The sequence below is a fragment of the Strix aluco genome, chromosome 2, assembly GCF_031877795.1.
Source record: "Strix aluco isolate bStrAlu1 chromosome 2, bStrAlu1.hap1, whole genome shotgun sequence".
NCBI classification, from domain to species: domain Eukaryota; kingdom Metazoa; phylum Chordata; class Aves; order Strigiformes; family Strigidae; genus Strix; species Strix aluco.
The window spans coordinates 91,317,749-91,338,391 of NC_133932.1; the positions used below are offsets into that span (position 1 = coordinate 91,317,749).

General features: G+C 34.5%; 1 protein-coding gene across 21 annotated transcripts in view; it reads left to right on the forward strand.

Annotated features, from left to right (window-relative positions):
- Nucleotides 1–20,643, forward strand: part of MYCBP2 (MYC binding protein 2) — a 204,488-nt gene that overhangs the window by 127,744 nt on the left and 56,101 nt on the right. For 14 of the 21 annotated variants that reach the window (XM_074815495.1, XM_074815477.1, XM_074815481.1 and 11 more), the window contains 8 exons: nt 2,122–2,177; nt 2,602–2,717; nt 4,906–5,003; nt 9,185–9,301; nt 10,099–10,239; nt 16,225–16,299; nt 18,442–18,666; nt 19,582–19,714. In XM_074815495.1, coding sequence (XP_074671596.1) covers nt 2,122–2,177; nt 2,602–2,717; nt 4,906–5,003; nt 9,185–9,301; nt 10,099–10,239; nt 16,225–16,299; nt 18,442–18,666; nt 19,582–19,714 — 961 coding nt within the window. The remainder of the gene's footprint in view (nt 1–2,121; nt 2,178–2,601; nt 2,718–4,905; nt 5,004–9,184; nt 9,302–10,098; nt 10,240–16,224; nt 16,300–18,441; nt 18,667–19,581; nt 19,715–20,643) is intronic. The other 7 variants (XM_074815479.1, XM_074815492.1, XM_074815483.1 and 4 more) reach the window with 6 other exon arrangements.

Here is a 20,643-nt window from a genome sequence, read left to right on the forward strand (position 1 = left end):
TGCAGTGAATCTATATTAAAAACTAGAACAGGTGAACATAGGAAAAAAATCAGAACTCAGCAGGATTAAAAGGTCATACAAATGATTTGTGTATCAATGCATAAATATTAAACAGCATCTGTTGAAATTGAAATCTGTTGAAAATCTGTTGTCAAATGGATCAGTTCAGAGACTTTGTCAGGAATGGTTTTTAAAGAGGTGAAAACTGAGCAGTTAGTATTGATTTAAAGGAAAAAAAACTAGCATCTTTTAGAGGGTACAGGGTTGTTTTCTGCAAAGGATAGTGCTGCAGTAGCTCTGTGTAAATAGTGCAACTGGCTACTAAATAGTGTCTTAATGGATCAATGAAAGAACAAAATCAATATGGTGTGCAACAAATGGTTTATAAACTTGTTAAATCACATGTCTGAAAAGATAATTACAACCAGGGAGTATACATCAAGGAGACAAGTGTGATTGGCTTGTTTGTTGTTTTTTTTTTATTTGGGGTACTGCAGAGATCACTTCTTGGCTTGATGCTACTTGGTAATTTTACCAGTGGCTTGGTGGAGAGGGGGGAATACATTATTTATTAGAAGTTGGAACCCAGATGGGATTTCTGATAACCATTGTCCACAGGTGCTTGTTTTCCAGTAATTGGTGTCAAATTTGCTCATAAAACTGATGGTGGCACATATTGCAATGCATTAGATACTCTGGAGTAAATGATGGTGGACCAAGTGCAGGGTCTCCAGAAATTCATTTCTAGATTTGATGGACCCTTTGAGTGAGGAAAGCTTGATGTTACCTAGCTAACATGTAATCATTTTTTAATTGGGTCAGGATAAGATCAGATGCAACCACAAGTATTCATTTGAAGTGATCTTAGTAGATAATAACAGTACAAATCTTAGTAAAGGTAAAAGTAAAAAAGTAAAAGACAGACACCAAGGTAAAATACAAAAAGTGTCTCTCTCTTCTTGTTAAAACATGCTTGACTTCTATATTTAACACCTTTAGGGGGAATCTTCCAGAGGTTCTTTCCAGGTTAAGTCTTTTCTATCCAAGACTTTAACTTTTTTTTTATTATTATTATTCAGAAGAGAGCTGTTATTTTGCTGCTTAAATTAAACACTGTCTGTCATTCTGGGAAATGCAGATGAGTTACCTGCAGTATTTGATTAGCTTATTAACAACTTTACTTATTCAAGAAAATGTAAATATTCTCTTCTATTTCCCTCTCTGCATTACTGAACACACTCATTTCAGTGCAAAATGCAGGTGTCCCCTGACCTTTTTGTTTTACACCAGCCTGCATGTTGTATTGGTACTTGATAGAAACATCCAAATATGATTAGAAACTCCAGCTTCTCACTTCATGACAATAAATTATGACATGGTTGGAGGACTGATACCCAAAATTATATCCTTGTATAGAGACCCTTGTTCAAATGTTCTTATCCCACCTCTTCTCCCCCTGTTGTTTTTGATTTAACACGGCAATCTGATAACTCAGCAACCATTGCAGCCCAGAAGGATTCTTGTTGAGGTACTTCATGCAGTTTTAGGACTACCATTATTTACTACTTATGGGGCTTTTCAGTGCAGTCATTTCACAAGAAACTGTGAAAGTGAAACGGGTTTTTTTTGTAGTGGGAATCAATGGAAATATCACATCACTATAGAGGGAATTTCTTCTTCACTTTGAATAGAAAGAAAGATGATCCAGAACTTCATTGATAAATCCACTGGACTGATTTGTAGTTTTTGACCTGCAACATATTTGCTTTCTTATCTTCTCATGGTCCTCAATGCACTACCTGCATTCACAGGCTTTTTATAAAAGTGATATTAGAAGAGATTCAGAGAGTTGGCTGTGAACAAAGTTTTTTGTTAGCTATCTTTATTATCTACATAATGGAAATTTAAAGAGAGAGCAAAGATACTTTTTTCCCGTATGTATAAATTTGTCTGTGTTACTGTGTTTTGGAAGTTGTTTCTGGTTCCCTGATCAATGCTTCTGGTCAGTGTAAAGCTAGATTAGTGTGTTCTTTGAGAAAATATTCTGCTTTCTTTTATTCATGACCATAATATAACTGCTAACTGTTAATTTTATGTTTGTTGAATTTAATCTGTTTATAGGCATATGAAAATTATTCTTTTGAAGAACTACGCTTTGCTTCACCAACACCAAAGAGGTAAACATTAAAAAATTACTTCTTAGTAATGACTTAAATTAACATGTCCTGTCACTTCTGCTACACCCAGACTCACACGCCTTGACTGCCAGGTAACCTTGTGTAACAGTAGAAACAGTACCAAAATTGTTTCTTAAATTTAGAGATTTTGTTTTAAATCCTTCGTTCTTAATTGTTCTAATGTTGATTCCTTATTTGTGTTATCTACTCTCAGAATGTGTTCTTTCATCATTTGTTATAACTAAATGTGGCATAGAGGGTTATAACTTCATAATAAGTAATATGGGGTTAGTACATTGCACGGGGGAAAATGGTATTTAGATGATCTGATACAAAAAAATAATTTCCAAACTAAGTATTACAGATGATTTCCAAGAAGACAATAATTGTTTAATGATTTCAATTGTATTTTTTTTATGCCTAGACCCAGTGAAAACATGTTGATCAGAGTCAATAATGATGGTACATACTGTGCAAACTGGACTCCTGGAGCTGTTGGTCTATATACGATTCATGTTACTATAGATGGCATTGAAATAGGTACTTAATTTTCACTGTACTTAAGCATAAATTGATATTATATTCACTTTGTATACTGATAAATGTATGTCTCAGTGGTCATAAGATTTATTACTACAGTTCATAGCAAAACTTAGCACTCAAGTTTTGGTTTCGAAGCCTTCTATCTCACTCCCTCTTCTTTCTCAAGAGTGAAAAAAGACCACAGCTGTTCTCTCATCAAAATAGGGACATAAGTGGCAAATCATGTATTTATAATGTGGTTAGACTACTAGATTATATAATAGAGTATCTTATTCTCTACTCTCAATGTTGCAAGGAAAATGTCTTCTTTCAGCTGAGAGTAAGAGATGTATAGTTAGAGGGGAAAAAAGACCAACGGAAAAAACCAAGCTAACTCTGAAGAACCTAAAGAATGGGGAAATTGTTCCTGACTAGGCAGGAGTAAATAATGTCACTTCTTCTGTAGAAAATTGAGGAAGTGTCCTCTTAACTGAGACTCTACCCTAAGCCTCAATTATTTGTACTAATTAGCAAATGCTTTGGGATTCTCCCTTGCTGAAAATGTTTAGTTGTCTTGCTGGTCCTAGGGACTCTACTATGAGATACTATTGCATGCGGTGGAAAGATTCCCCCCCCCCCCCCCCCCCCCAAAAAAAAAAAAGTCTGTGTCTTGAACACTCTCTTGTTAGTCTTACTGTTGGTATGATGAAGACAGTAGTGGAGATACTGAAGGCGCTGTAGTTAGGCCCAGATCTGATAGCAGGGTTTAAATGAATTCACCAGCACCAGCGTTTCCTGTTTCCCGATACTGTACAGCACCTTTTGTAAATACATAAAGCAATAATCATAAATACAAATACACATAATTCACATAAGATTGGAATTGGATGCTCGGTTTTGTGTGTTACCCACAGAAGATAAGATTTATAAAAGATCATTATTAATGGTTATCTTTGTTCCTCAAACAGGAACTTTTTCCTTCATAGGAGACTCCAGTGCACTCAACTGCATTTTTTCCAGTCTGCCATCCCTGGAGACAAAACTTTACACTGCAGTTTAAATCAGCTGCTGTTATATTTTTACACAGATTCTGTCATCCTTAATCGTTGTGTAAGGTTAACTCTTAGAAATGCTAGAATACAGTTGTTACCCTTGGTTATTAAACAGGTGTGAGTATACTCTAATACTTATCTATGCCATTTTTCTTCAATGTAACTTCTGTTCTAGTTCAATCATAAGATCTTATTATCCCCTCTCAAGCTTTCGTGTACCCATGCTTGATGCATAATTCTGTCAACTTTTAGCTGATTAAATACTGGTAGCACTTGGTTTCTCCTCTGTTTCAAACCTTTTATATTCTTGATACCTCTGGATTCCTTCTGTTACTCCTATGCATGTTTAAAATAGTGTTACTGAAACCAACAGTTTTATCATTAGGTCTGGCTGCTTCTTTTCAAGTTGTTGCTCTTGAAAGGGTCACCCTGTAAAATGAAACAAAGCCCCCCAAAAAATACTGATCTTTTGTAGTTTGATTTTAACAGTGATTGCTGGGACAATTTCTTTATAAGATTATTACTCAAGGTTATATCCATCTATTACTTAAGTTTGAACTGGTTCTTTACATGTATTTTTCTTCACAATATGAGAATGTTACTGTGTTGAGATATTTTCTAGTACCTTCTGGTTTTATAACAGTGTTGGTAATTAAAGATGCTGGCTGTTTACATTATAGGCCTTTTCTGGTTCTGTAACTTGGCTTTTAAGGCTCTTATCTGTTTCTCACATTTTGCGATTAGCATCTGCAGCAGTATAGCATGAATAAGCTATTGCCTCTCCAGGACCATTCACTTCCCCCCCCCCCCCCCAAACATTAAACTCTTCTGTGTTCACCATTCCTTGAAACATAACCCTACAGACACTATTAGGATACAAAATTACCTAATAGTGCTGTGTACACAAGGTGTGACAGATGTCTAATAACAACATGAAATTGTGTATCTGTAAATTTTTACATACCAAGATACCAATGTTGAGAAAGTAATACTTTGCACCATGAAGCAACTGCAAGTCTTGTTTGTGGCAGATAGATAAGCGAGTGGTTGTTTTGCCTACCCTGAGTTGTAGCACAGATAAACTGTAGTTACTGTTTGACTGATTTCTCCCCTTATATATATTTTTTTAAAACTTAGTCTTTGTTTGCTTACAGATGCTGGACTAGAAGTGAAAGTAAAAGATCCTCCAAAGGGAATGATACCTCCTGGAACCCAACTTATTAAACCAAAAGCAGAGCCTCAGCCAAACAAGGTTTGGAGAACTGAAAAACAAAACCAGATAGTGACATTTGGGTGGGATTTTATTGTTGTTTAGTACATACTTTATCATGTTATAGTGGTGCAGGACTTAAGGATATTTGCAAATCACTTTAATGTGCTGAATGGAATGAAGTTAATATACTGGGTAACATGAAAGATACTCACTACGTTTTCTTTCTGTCTATCCATTAATAAAACTGTTAGAAGCTCTCTGCCTTAGTCTTGGCTTGTCACACAAACATTGTGCAACTATTATGAAAGCCACAGACTGCATTCTGCACTATTATTAGTTCTTTGATACTGTAGTATGAAATTAATTGTACAAAGGGCTTTTGTTTGTTTTGTGATAGAGATCTTCAGTCAGTATAAAATCCAAAATCAGTTTCTTTAGTTATATCTTCCTTTCTTAGAATACCATGATTTAATTTTAGAAGTTATCCTTTTCGTAGCTTTTGACTTCTCCATTTCACCTTATCATTCCACCCCAAAGGATGAAAGTAGACACAAATAACAGAGGAAAGCTGAACGGTGGTGTGGCAGTGCTATAAGGAAAATTCCCAGATGAGGGAACAATCTTCCACTTCCACTTAAATGCAAAAGGAAGGGATATTAAATGAAGCGCTATATATTTTCTTCATGGAAAAAAGCTGTATTAAAAGATGTGGAATTCTGAAATAACACAAGGTTATCCTTCCCTGTCTTACTACAACTGCAAAGGTGCCTAAGAAATACACGGTTACAAAAAGGATCAAGTATTTGCCAACTTCTTACCTATACAGCATGTCCTGATTTAGTTGTTTTCCAGCTTTCTGAATAATCAGAGACAGTAACTTTGTTGTACAGTTCCCCAGTCTGTAAATGCATATAGCGTCTGTTTCTGCCACTAACAAGATTCTTTTCCCTGCACCCACACCTCAAAATAAAAACAATAAAATTAACTTTAGTTTCCACACAATATTTTATCCCTCATTGCATTTTTAACTTTTTTTTCCAAAAAATACTTTTAGGCTTTCTCCCTTCTTTTGAAAGGAAGACTTCCTGGTTACTTCATTATCTTAATTAAATCTCCCAATTTCTACTGGCTGAGATTCATCTCACAGAATTTAATGATATCTCCATCCAAGCTGATCATCATATGTGGTGTTTGCTGTCACCAAAATGAGACACATCTAGTCTAAGATGAGATAAATTGCTGGATGGAAGTGCTGTCTTCTCAATTATTACAATGGAAATTGAGGTGACTGGTTCATACATAATAGCTACATTTTGTCAAGTAACAGTCTTCATAACAGTTAAAAATACTTGATAAAGGTTAGGCCTCTGGTGCTCTGAGGCATTACCTAGTGTTTAATCATCTCCTGTGTTGTTCTGCTTGCGTGTCTTGTTTCTTGTTCCAAGTTGTAGTCTTTTTGAAAGAGGAGCCATCTTTCTGTCCTGTATATAGTGTCTGCAGTGCCTGCTGCAAGAATACACTAGACCTTTCATGGTAAATCATTTTATCAGTCTTCTTTCTTCTGCGTCATAATAAATCACATAACAAACCAGGTTAGAATAATTCTTTGTGTATGAACAGCAGTATTATAAATAATACCGAAAGGTAATTATTGCACTGTGCTCCATGCTTCTGAAGCCAAGAATGCAGATTAGACATGTATCAGTCAGAGACAGTCCAGTATACCAAATCATGTTTTACTGAGAAAAAGGGCTTAGTTTAGCTATAGAAGCTTCTTCCTCTTCTTTGTCAGCCCGAAATTACAGATAGTTATAACCAAAGGACACTAACAGCGCATTTTCAGCGGTGATCTGTTCTCAACTAGAAACACCAAAATAATTCCATTGAGGCAGTGGAACATTCCAATTTTCTAGTCAAATCTTACTTGAATCTCAAGTTGAAAATGGATACTATATTATGATTTTGTATTGACTTTTTCATTGTCTTTTATTTGAAGTCAGGTGAAAATCTGTTTTTCTTGTCCATCCAAGTTGGTAAAGGAGTTTATCATAGTGATCTCTATTCAGCCTGGAGAATACAATCCATATGAACTGCTGCCTCCTCATTGGCTGTGGAACTTAAATGAACTGATTTGCAGGAAATTCCACATCCTGTTGAGGGAAACAACTTTCAAGCTATGTAATGTAATTCACGGTAGTTGGAACCAACTAGAAAGCAGTCCTAGTTCAGCTGAATGGGAAGCGGTAAGACTGGTACCAGAAGGAGTAGTCACTAACATGTTTTGACTGTTTCTACTGTCTTCCCATGACTGAACAACGAGCTAACATCAGTTGCAAAAAACCCCCACCAAATCCAAAAGCTCTGGGCAGGGCATGTTTTTTTGCATCCGTTCACAGAAGGTTAACTCCCTTGTTTAAGATTGCTTTATCCTATACAACGTACCTTTCTGTTCTGCAAAGTGTACCTCTTCAGATTCACCAAATAAGAAGCCACAGCAACAAAGCTCTTGAAAACTGCTTGCACACAGTAAGGGAGATGTACATCTTAATTATTAAGCCTTTCTGCATTAGTCACTTCTTTTAGTTGGAATCCAGTTTGTGTAGGCTTCATGGAAGAACTGACTATGGGGGTGTTACAGAACAGAGCTACTGAACAGTTGTGCCATAGAGAAATATTCCAAGCAAAGAGGTGCTATATCAGAAGATTCAAACAATTAAGTTTTTCATGATGGTCAGAAATAAGCATAAGAGAACTTTTCGTCTGTTTTTTGTTGTATTGTGTGTCAGTGGTTCTGATCCCTAAACAGTTTGTAGTTACAGCTTGGCGTTTTCCATTAACTAGTTAGCTGCTGCAAAGAGGAAAAATGCTTTTTCCAGGCCTGTGCATATCTAAATCTTGAATTTAGAGGAAGAACTCACACTCAAGTTTTTAATCCACGTTCTAGCCAACCCGTCATATGTTTTTCTGCAGTAATATTTTAGGGTAATTAATATAGGGACCCTTAATTTGCAAGGCTTTGTTTATATGCTTGAAATGTTGAGAATGCTGTCAGCAGTGATTCAGCCTTATAATTTTATAAGGACCTTGGAAGTCTTAGTTTTGCCTGTTGAGACAAATCTAAATCCTTAGAGTAACAGGATTGTTAGTAAGCAAAACCTTGCACGTTTTGGAGTAAATTACATTTGAACTTCTTTACATGCTTACGTTTTGGGTTTTTTTTAAAGTTAACCTTGAAATAAATACCATTTCTTAAAATAAATAATTTCTTTAGGGAGAAAAAAATTAATGCACTTAACTGTTACCTTTCATTACCTTTTCCTGAGTTTATTCTTTCCACATCATTCCGTGCTTTATGTTAAGTTAAAGATTGAATCCATACTGCAGTTGATACTTCTTTCAGTTTTACATGTGGAGTTTGAAAGTAACCTTCCAAGAAATAGGTTTCATACCACAGGCATAGAATATATGCACTTCTTAAAACCAGAGACCAAAAGGATGGCTTGTGTTTGTTCTCTGTGGGACAGGTGCCTGATAATGTGTTTGAATGATGGAAAAAAAAAAATGATAGTGAATAATAACTGGGATATTTTGGGGGCTGTACTAAATCAAACTAGTAACAAGGAGCATCTGATCTAACCTGCCAGTGAAAAAGGGACAAACTATTGAAATAGCTGTTTGAAAAATAAAGTAGAAGACAGATCTGTTCTTTTTCTATTTAATTTCTATTTCTGTTTCTAAACTCTATTTCTGTGTAAACACTTTAGCTAAGGAAAATATCCAAATTTTAGCCACAAAACTGACTAAACAGAATGTTATGGTAGCATAAATGAGAACCAGTAATCCCAGGTTCATCAGTTACTAGAAATACAAAATTTGAAAAGGCAAAACCCTTGAAACTTGGAAGAATGTATAAAGTGGAAGGGCTGGGGCAACAGTTAAAAGGATTGGAAGCTTGTACTGAATACTGAGTGGCATAACAGGTGTTTCCAAGACTGAGTCAATGCACTTTTAGGTTGCTTTTAAACATTATGATTTCATTGTTTATAATAAAGAATTGAAGTTATACACAGCAGCCATGGGAAACTAGCAACAAACTGTAACTCTTAAGACTGCCATCTCATCACTAGCATTTCGGTATCTGTTAAACCTATTTCCTTTTACTCTTTGAGAGCTCTGTTCCAATTTTTTTCTTCCTTACTGTCTTCCTTTGCTTCTCTTAGGTTCGCAAATTTGTGGCCAAGGACAGTGCAGGGCTTCGTATCCGTAGCCACCCTTCCCTTCAGAGTGAGCAAATAGGCATAGTGAAAGTCAATGGATCCATCACTTTCATTGACGAGGTAATTAATAAGACATTTTTGTTGAAAATTGGGCTAAAATGTAAAGTTAATTCATGCAAATAATGTTTTTTTCATGTTTATGTGTTGACATATTCAACTTAAGAATATAAGAGTATAAACTACAAAAATCTAAATATTCACTAATTTAGTTTTTTGAGCTGTCATTTCCTTTTAATTTACTTACTTGGAAACCTGTGTAACAAACTTTTGAGACTCTGATATGAGGAAACAAAATTCCTAGAGTTCATCTTACAATAATACGTCTAAGGATTTAGCTGTTCATGACTTACTGTTTCAACTCTACACAAAAATTCAGATGTAGGTGTCATTTTCATTACATCTTTCACTTACACTTCTGAAAGTTCACTAGTGTGTTAGACTACTCTGCATGTATTTTTCTTACAATATAACTTCATATACAAGGAATATTTTTGCAATTTACTTCACTTTTACAATAATTGCAAAGTTATATCAGCAGTGGAAAAATGGAAAGTGGGGAACTTATGAAGCTTATGAAGGCTTGGCTTGCTTTCCTCTTTTCTCTCAAAGCAACTCTTATTATTGCATGATCTGATTTAAATTTATCTTTGCACCTTGCCTTCTAAAAACATATGTCTCCCATTGCTTTGAAATTCTGCTTTTGTCGATATTGCTCTTTACTACTTCTTACATTCTATCAGCATAGTGAAAATCATTACTTCCTTGCTACTGTTGTCTGTCTGGAGTCTGTCAATCCTTACTAGCTATGGAACAGTTACAGGAGGGCATGGCTCGTTTTTGTTGCTTGTTTCCCATAGATCCACAATGATGATGGTGTTTGGCTGAGGCTGAATGATGAGACAATAAAGAAGTATGTTCCTAACATGAATGGTTACACTGAAGCCTGGTGTCTCTCTTTTAACCAGCATCTTGGCAAGAGCCTTCTGGTGCCTGTTGACGTAAGTAAAAGGTGCCTTTGAAAAATATCCGACAGTACACTCTATCCTCATTACAAGACTTTCTTTAATTAAGGCTGCAAATGAGTCCTGAGGTAAACAATATTTTAATTACCAAATACTACCTTATATGTGTTTGTGTTTTTGAGGGCTATTGTGTAATGAGGGTGGAGTGTAGAAAGGTACAAGGCTTTTTATGTTGAAGCCTCTTCTAGAAGAGAAACAAAAGTGCAAGGATCGCTATAACTGTGTACAAAAGTATAATCATATTAGATTGTGGTCTGCACCAGTTGTTTCAGATGCAAGATGTCATTGTCTGTAAAGTGGTCCACTGATGCCATGATTTCAGAAGAGGCTTGCAGCCTTCAGTGAATCAATGGAATTGAGGCTATTTTTAAAAACTTGAAAGTTCTTTAGGCTCTGTTGGTTTTGGTGTATATTTTTTGTGAGTTTTACACCTGAATCCTTGAGTCATCGATTATTAGCTAATCAAAGAATCCCAGAGCATCAAGACTGAGTAAAAAATTGAATTTATAATAAGAGTAAGAATAACTTATCTGGATAACTTTAATGGTGATCACCCTCACTATAATTCAAAGGTTACACCTTTTCTGGAAACAAGATACAGAAGGAAAAAAGTATATTAGCCAAACCACAGTTTCTCAAAAATTTTATGAAAATACAGGCCTTTCTATCTCATCTGATTTTGTGCATTCCCCAGAGTGGGCAGTACCTTGGTTTCTTCAGGGCAGAATGTGAGAACGGGATCTAATTACAAATACTGCTGTTTAGATTTGATTTGTCGTCTTACATGAGTGAGCTGAGCTGCTGCTGCAGTTCAATACAATTAACAAATATTTGGCTGGATTAAACACCTGCAGCCAGTAATCTGACCCTGTTTGTGGTTTTCCAATGATAGAAGAACTGAGATATTCCCAGTTCCAGTGAAACTGGGCTGTTTGCTAGTAGCCAGATTTGGCAATTCATAAATCCTCTGTGGCATCAACCTGTGTTCTGACAAATAGTGTTATATGGTGTGACTATATCTTCTTCCTATTCACCTTCTAGTCTATAAATTATTTGCTGATTTAATTCTATTCAGAGATTTCTTTCAATAAAGAGATTATTTTGGGAATGACTTTAATACTGCATTTGAGAAATAAATTATTTCTGGACTCAGCCATCAGTCACTCAAACACTGTGGCGACAGGTGTATTTATCTAGTTGGTTGCAGAATGTATGAAAACATGGAAAAAATTTAAGCTTGCTTAAAGCCATGCTTGTATTTTTGGCCTTAGAAATTGATACTCATTAGAAAATTGCTAAACAGTACTTTCATGAAATGTTAATATTTGTATGCAGCAGTTGAAATTTACCTTTTCACCCATGATAAAAGTGGATTCACCTTGACTAAGTAGTTAACTCCAGTAAATATTATAAGTCAGTATGGGTATTACATTGTTAGATTTTTTGTTTGTTTCTTTGTGTTTTATTTTAACTCTTTCTAATACTTTTTTACTTGCTGAAGGGAATAGCTTTTGAGCTCAGCAATCATGTATGTGGTAGCAAGAACTTACTGGGTGATGTATTTTAAATGTCTCTATTACACACTTATTTCTAGAGAAGAACATACCTTGTGCTCCCTGAGAAAAGACTGAAAGGAAATGGCTGTCATAAATAAAAACTAACATTCAATCTTGATAATATAATCTTGAGAATTCAGATTTCTTTAGACTAAGTAGGTCAGGTACTATGAAATGTGAAAACCAGCATTTAATTATCATACATTTCCCTCTGCTTCTGTAAAGTTCAGATAAAATGGTATCCATTTTTTTCCTTAAACAGTGTTGTGAATTAGTTTTGATACCATTTAGACCATTAGGAGCAGGTAGATATGCCTAATTTTCTTTTAAGTAACCAATTACATTGCATCTTTAATGTCACAAGGTAGAAGTTGCATGCTGCCTTAGCTTCTGATCAGTAAGCAGACAGTGGCCAACATAGCAAAAGTCTTACAAAAGCAACTATTATAACAATGTAGCTATGTATAATAAGAGATATGTTTTGAGCTAGTTTCAGGTGGAAGGTTTCTTTGCATCTCTCTCATATTTTCAAATTTTTGAAAGGACTTAGCATGTCCTGAAGCTATCTAATTTCATTATGACCATATTTAAGCATTAAGATTTGTTGGTTAGATTTGTAGTAAGAAGAGGAAAAAGCAAAAAATGTTCTCTAACATCTTCTTTCTTTCTTAAAGGCCACAAAACAAAAGTCAAGGTTCAGTGGCTTACTTTTGAATGCCTTAGTCTTTACTGCATGCTGTTCTAGCATTACTCACCACACAACTTGATGAAATTCAATAAACTCTTTTGTACGGCCCTGATTTTTATAGCTCAGCTTAAAACCATTTTTCCTGCTAAATCTTGATTACATAAAGTGATACTGTTTTCTTGGTAGAGAGTTTTCAAATAAAATCTCATTTAAGGTAATTACTAAGTTGAGAATATTCAAAAATACATTTTTTCAAAATTTTTTCCACTGCATTGTCCAAGAAAAGAACTGTATTTGTAAGTTGTCACATTTGATCAGTGCAGTCCTCTAGAGGTGATTGGCTCATGTGGCAAAAGGTGTTCAATTAACTAATAAAAGCTAAAGGTTCTGTAGATTAAATTGTGAAATAATGCCTATCTGCTCATCCTGTTCTATTGATTTGGGTAACTGAATGACACAATGAGCAGAATGTAGTAAAAAAAATCTGTTAATATACAAGATTTTTGGAATCCAAAGCTGTTCTAACAGTGTTGGTTTCAGAAGAAGGAAACAGACTGGAAAAAGTCTCTCATGCAACTAAAAATACAAATGGAAAATCAAGTGGTTGAATTAGTCATTATATTCCCTGTTCAAATTAATGTCACATTACTTTTATTCGGCTTCATTTTTATTCAGCTCATGAGTGTGCAGACTTGTCAACTCCATTTACATTACTTGGCCACATTTAACTATGCAGGCTTTTTGTAATCATCCCTTAAGTAAATAAAATCTCTCAATATATTTTGTAAAATATGTAAAAAGTGTAGTTTTAAAAAGAAAGCTTTAATTATCTGTTTCATCACTGTATTAATTGAACAGTGAACAAAGAAAAAGCAGTAGAGTGTTTCAGCAGTGTTAATTTTGGCCTCTTGACATATATACTGTATCTACATTTTATGTTTGTTTATTGACATTAACTATTTATGATAAAGCAAACAGAACTGCTGTGCAGCCATTGATCTAAAATTGTGCATCCAGTCCATTGTAGGTAATCTGATTATGAGATCGTTTAATAGATGGAGATATTGGGTGAGAGTATAAGTCTTAATCGATTGCTATTTCGAGTAAGATGCTTCCATCCCTGGTAGTTACTTTTCCTTCTGTCTTGTGACATTCAGTTAACTGTTTTTGAAAAAATACTTGTTAAGTTCCTTACACAGTTATGTATTCATTCTTACACACACAGTACTTAGTAGAAAGGTACACACAACATAAAACAGTACACACTAGGAAGAAATAGAATTTTATCTTGGTTAAGTTCTGGAACTTGACTTTTTAAAAATCATATTCTAAATATGTTTTTGTTACTTCATTTTAAATGTAAAACTTTATTATAGGAATATTTTACCCTGTTGCCCAGTTATATTATTACATTCCCCAACCACCATAGGCAAGCAGGATTGAGAAACTGCAGGTTTTTCAAACCATTATTGTAGTGGAAGAAAGAATCAAAATTAGTATGTAGACTGCAGTGTTTGATCACAGAACCTCAGAAAGCTGAATGTTCTCTGAAAGTTGAAGGACATTCGTAAGAGATTTCTACTGTCATTTTAGGCACAATGGAAAGCAATTGGAGTGTAGGACTATGTTGGGTTGTTTAAGATAAGCCTTAGCTTTGAAAAATAATATTAATTGAGATTTGAAATGTTTGTTAATGGTTTACTGATTTTTGGTGGCCAAATGAAGTAAATTAATTTTTTTATTTCTGAACCTTAAATTTTATTGGAAAAAGTATGAATTCCTGAAATTATTTCTAGTTTTTGGAAGGGAAAGCTTGAAAGGAAAAAATGAACTAAATCTACAGATGGTAGCAGAAGGACTAAATATAAAGCCTGTATGTAATAGTTTCTTCAGAATGAAAACTTTATTCTCAAATACCTGTCTGGTCTATTCATCTAAACTGACATACAGTGTGCTAATAGCCAGGAAGCTCTAAAGCTCCCAGAGCAAAGGACAGCTTCTAGTTTGATCTTCTCAGTGTTGCCAAGCCAGCATGGTCCCAAATCGCTGCTGTTGGTTTCTTTTGTATGTTTTATACATACAACTTTATAGCATACAAAAACAGATCTTTGAAATTATACTTAAATATCTTAGTTATGGATAGTCCGTGTTTCTCTGTACAGTAGAATTCCATCACAAAATAGGAGATGTGCTGCAAAGTAATACAATCAGTCAGTTAAACTACATTGGATGCCTGTGAAGTTCGCTCTCCTTAAGAAGATGTAGGCTTTTTGTAGTTGTCATAATTTTATGTCAAATTGATAAGCCGTTACTCTGCCAATCTTCCTATCTAACACTCTCCCCACCTTCCCTGGTGCCCCAAAATGTATCTCAGTAATGCATTGGTACCTCTTTCAATTTTGGGTGGAGGTACTAAATTCTAAACAAATGCTGGTGTTTGACAATTTCTCTGGTTTTGCCAAAATTGCAAGTTTTTGTATTACTGAAACTTGATGTAAGCAGAAGTTCTGCAAACAGTATATAGCTAGATAATTTGCTTCTATCATGAGGTAGAAGCATGGATTTACTTCCTTTTAACATGTTTGTTAATGTTTTTTAAAGGAATACAGAGAAGACATGCCAACAGTGTTTTGTACATGTTTCTGCTAAAAGGATTCATTGTCTTTTCTTTAACTACTGTTAAATTTTAATGTGCTGCTGTCCAGGGATTTCTCTCGGTTCTCCTATCAGGATGGTGATAGGAAATCAGATTTTGATACCTTTGTTCATATTGATAAAATGGTTGCTTGCCAAAGGGATTCTGTCATAAATACTTATAAATATTACTATATATGTACATTAATTCTTTCATTTGACAGGAACAGTGAAAATTTCTTTGACATGAGTAGAAACCAGTTTATGGAGAAAAGATGGCTTCTTTTTCATGTTTTCAAGTGATTAAAAAATGCTGTCCTAGCTGTTCTATGGGAAGAAAAAATACACAGAAAGGCAGTGCAGATTTCTATAGTACGGGCAATTGATAATAAAATTAGTGAAGTCTTTCTGACAGCTCTATTTGGTTTATGATAATTCATAACAATTTAGTAAATGCATTGTATATTTTATAAAACCGATGAAATCTTAGCGATCCTTCTCCTTACAGCACTCTGTGAAATTTTTGGCTTTGGTAAAGACCAAGATTTTGATTTGCAAACTGGTGAAATTATTCTGTGCAAATGAATTGCTTTCAACAATAGTGAGCTTAGCCCTTCTGCATCTTTTCAGTTCTGACTTGGTGACTAAAAGTCCATGTGTCTTGAAAAAGTTGAAATTATCTTTCGGAACAGCAGATTGTCTTGCTATAAAACTGTGGTTTCTGGTGGAAGCAACTACTGTTTCATTGTAACAGAAGTGTGGGATTCTTCTGTGCACAAAAGTCTCAAGCTTTGTAGAAATGTCTGGCTCTTAATTTCAGTAAATGGCATGACACACTACATCCATTTCGAGCTTTTGACATACTAAACTGTTTTTGTTTAATGGATGATTTGCCATAGTGAGCAGTGGACTCAGGTGACTTGATAAGGAAAACAAAACTTTCCCCTTTTGCAAAACATTCTACCAGTAAATTTACTTGTGGAGCAAGTTTGCATTATAGTACTTAGAGCTTCTTCCTCCAGTGTTTCTTTGTTCCCATTTCTTTGTTGATATGTGTCTTTTTTTTTAAACTTTGTTGCTCAGAATGTCTTTAATGCTAGCCAAGGAGTAAGGGATTTGGACTTTTTTTCATGGACTTCCAAAGCTTTACCCCCTAAGGTGAGTTAAATGACAGGAACACTCACACTCTTTCTTGTGTTTTCACATTGTACGTTGTGACTCAACTTTACGTTAAATATTCTTTGAAGTCTGTTTCACTTTGAATTATTTTTACAGGAAATAGCAGATGTGCATCGAATGCTGTATCTGTGTCTCTTCCTTTAGGATGAGAGAAAAAATACCAGGGCAGATTATTGAATTTTCATTAATTCATAAGTAGCACTCTCCTTTTTTAACGAACCAAATGAGAAATTCAGAGAGATGGCCTAGAAACATAATAAAGGCTTTCATTCTCTTTCTGATGCAGAATGTACTAGAAATTTGTTTTCCGTTATTGAAGAGTGCAAAGTTGCAGCATCTAATAAGAATATATTTGTATGAGTATAGCCACAAATACTTAATAAATACCCCATTCTTAATCTTTTTTTAAAATTATACAATTATAGGAACAAGTTATATTACATACAGTTAAGCAGTTTAAATTATCTACAGAAGTGTTTGTCTAAATCTCTTTGCAGCCCTGGAGTGATTTTGAGATCAAGGGTTTTTTATATGAACTTTGTAATGAAGATGAAAACATGTTGTACGTATTTGTTGAGAGATTTAGAAACTTGCTTTTCCACTGAATCTTTTTCCCCAAAATAGCAAACTTCTTTATTATTATATCAAGATCTAGACAATGTTTAAATTGTCTTCAAAGCATACAGATTTTTTTTTTCCCTGAACCGGTTTACCTCAGCTTTCTTACGTATTTACCGAACAGATTCAGTTTTGTATAAAGGCTTCTTGGAAAGACTGCTGTATTGGTTTGGACATAGTGCACAGACTTCCATACTAAAAAGCTGGAAAAATTATAATTAAAGAGATCAAAGGAAATTGCATTAGTTAAAAAGGACATAACATAAGCAGAAGTTTGGTTTAAAACTGATAAAAGAAAGTATTCTTTTACACAGCAGGAAGTGAACTCCTGGAAGGTGTTGTTACAGGATATTGTGGAGGCAGGAAGTATCATCACATTCAAAAGAAATTAAACAGATTTCTAGAAATCAGATTCATAAATAAACAGTAAAGAAAATATGGTATACCCTCTAACATCCATAATAAAAAGATTTTAAATGCTGTTGATATATCAGGGACAGAGCACAAATAAATACTTGTATGCTGCTTCCAAAGAGCATCTCCTGTTGCCATTGCTGGACGCAATATACTGGACCAGGTGAACCACTGGATTCATCCCATGGGGCATTACTTCGTTCTTAACTTTCAAGTTGTCTTTTAAAAGCAGCTATGACTTGCATTATAAGCATAATAGAGCTTGGTCCTGCTTCTCACTTGCTCTCTTATGTTATAAATGTGCATTACATTACTCCCGTCCCTCATTTTTCTGTACAATAGCCTTTTTATTAAGCTATGGCTGGCTGAAAAATCTGTGCTGATATTTCTCTGCTTTTAGTAACTACCAACTTCTCTTGGTAGGAAACTCAAAAAGTGTTTTCTCATTTCAGATTTGGGTATATATTTCATCTGTAATTGGTAGTAGGTGAAATAAATTTTCAGGCCACTTTTATTGTCATAGTGAAAATAATAAATATGTACTAATATTTACATGTGTGTTTAAGAATCTATGGTGTTACTGTTACTCTTTGTCATAATTTTACCTTTACTCTAAATTAACAATGTATTCTAAATGTGAAATCAAAAAAGAAGCATATCATTTGGAAAGAGATAATATTCAAATTCCCTTTACATAGCCCCAGACCTTTTCACAAAATTTCACAAATATAGCAGGAGGAATGAGTATAAATACTGATAAATGTCGGTATAAAACAAGGTTTAGTGAAAGCAGTTAGAATAAATAATTTGTCTCTAATCGTAGATAGGAGATACTCCCTTTATATAAATGGTTACATTTATACCACTTCTGTTTGGAGAGTAACATGGTGACTTCAATTAACATGCAATTTACTAGTAGTTAGTTCTCACTGCACACTAAAATTAGCAATGTAACTAGTATCTCTTTTAGCTTTGAAATTTAGCTATTGTAGTCTTGAAATAAGTATTTCATATCTGAAGAGTTCAAAGGTATTATTAATAGGTTTTATTCTGTTCTGTTTTGTTTTGCCTTTTTTTTTAATTTCTCAGGAATCTAGGTCTAATACTGATGATTTTTTCAAAGACCTAAATTCACACTGCCCACAGGAAGCAGTGATGCAAGAACAAGATATGCCATTCCTTCGAGGTGGACCTGGAGTGTACAAGGTAGTGAAGACTGGCCCATCAGGTCACAACATCAGAAGCTGCCCTAACCTTAGAGGTATCCCAATTGGAATGTTAGTTCTGGGAAACAAAGTCAAGGCAGTGGGCGAGGTATGGATCCTTGTAGCTTCAGTTCATGTCTTCATAGATACCAGTATATAACAGTAGTAAACGCAACAAAAGAATCTGCCCCTGTACAGGTTTGCTTTTCCAACCCTCATGTAAATACTAACCTTTGAACTTGGTTTATATTATAAATACTAATGCAACTATGTCGTTTGCCTTTTAGATGTGTGCATTGATAGGAATAATGTTAAAATTGTACTGCAGTTACATATGCTTGCTTATATATTTCTGTTACAGTATTCCTTAAAAATTCTGTTTCTTGTTCTACTTTGTCATATTCTTTGAAAGAATTTTGTTTCATTGAAAAAATGTTTTTCTAGGACCTAACCAGTTAACAGATTACTCTGTTTCTCTGTATTGATTGTATTCATTTTTCAGTTGCTGAACTGTTGTTATTGTTCCCAGTTGTCCAACTGTGTTGATTTATGGTTAAGAAGGGCTTAAGGATGAAGTGTGTCATGCTATTTCCTAAATATGTCAGGAACAAAATTAGTACTCATACAAACTTTTCATATATAATTTGGTATTATAATTCTACTGTGCATATTTCTATTCTGCACCAATAAAAAGGCATATTTTGGTGACTATCTCCTTCAAGTTTTTATTTAGGCTTGTTTGGATGTTTTAAAGTTGTGGTGTTGGTGTTTTGCTTCTTCTGAACATAAACAGGTTTAAGATCTTTGAAAATATTCCTAACTGTAAACATGCCATAAATAGTTTTGGTATTTCAATCTGCCTCAGCCTGTGGCCTTAATTTAAGAAACTTTTTGTTTTACATTTGCTTTGTAATATAAAGATTGGAATGAGTGTGAGTTTCAGATACTATAGTAACTTGCTGAATCATGCTACTGAATTATCTGAAAAGTCAATAAATTATGCTTTTTTATGTGTGTGCATCAGGTGACTAATTCAGAAGGTACGTGGGTGCAAATGGATAAGAACAGCATGGTAGAGTTCTGTGAAAGTGATGAAGGCGAGGCATGGTCGTTAGCTAGAGACAGAGGTGGAAATCAGTACCTCCGACACGAAGATGGCAAGTTGTTTTGTTTTTTAAATAACTTTAAAAAAATTAAGCAATCTAAACAGGACAAATAAATAAAGAAGGGACTAAGTTTTAAACAGGTATAACATTAATTCACACTTTTTCATTTCAGTTACTTTACACAGTTGGACTTCAAAGTTGTTAATAAACATTCTTTAAATGTTTTTTAAAAGAACAGTTAAAATATTTCCCCATGTTTTCTTCTGTACCAGTTATGGATCATAATTTTAACTGTCCTTTTAGCTATGTGGTTAATTTTTAAATAAGTAATTGTGCATTTTTGTTTGCTTTCTTTGGTTTACTTTGTGCCTCTGAAAAGCAGAGCAGAATGAATTATTTATGTTCCTTCTGAAGTTTGTTAATTCTGTCACACAGCATTCTGTTAAAAATGTGTTAACATTTTTAACACTGTATTAAAAATTAACATGAAATGAGTTAATTATTCTAGTTAGCAAAGTATGATTGCATTCTCTTAAAATGTCCTGATAATTCATGTTCAGATTGGGTAAGACCTAGAAATAATAAAAGAAAACATAAAGTGTTAATATACAAAGTTTTTTATTGCTTCCCTCATAAGAGATCATCCTCTTGTTGATCTCCCTCCAAACAGGCTATCATTACTTATCTAAAATATCTTTCTTTCACCCTGAATGCTTCATACAAATACCTTGAAACTGTTACTTCCTTAACAGAGAGTCCCAGCCCATCTGGATGAGTTTTCCTGTGCAAGATTATGGGCTAGTTACATTCACTTAAAAAATGAGACAGTGTGTGATCTGTCAGTATTTGTACTCCTCCTCGAGATCAGCTATCCAACCTCCCTGTCAGTGCAGATTCAGCTAGATGAGGTTGCTTAGGTCCTTGTCTAGTCAAGGTCTATCTCCAGCCTCTCTAGACAACTCATACCAGTATTTGAGTCA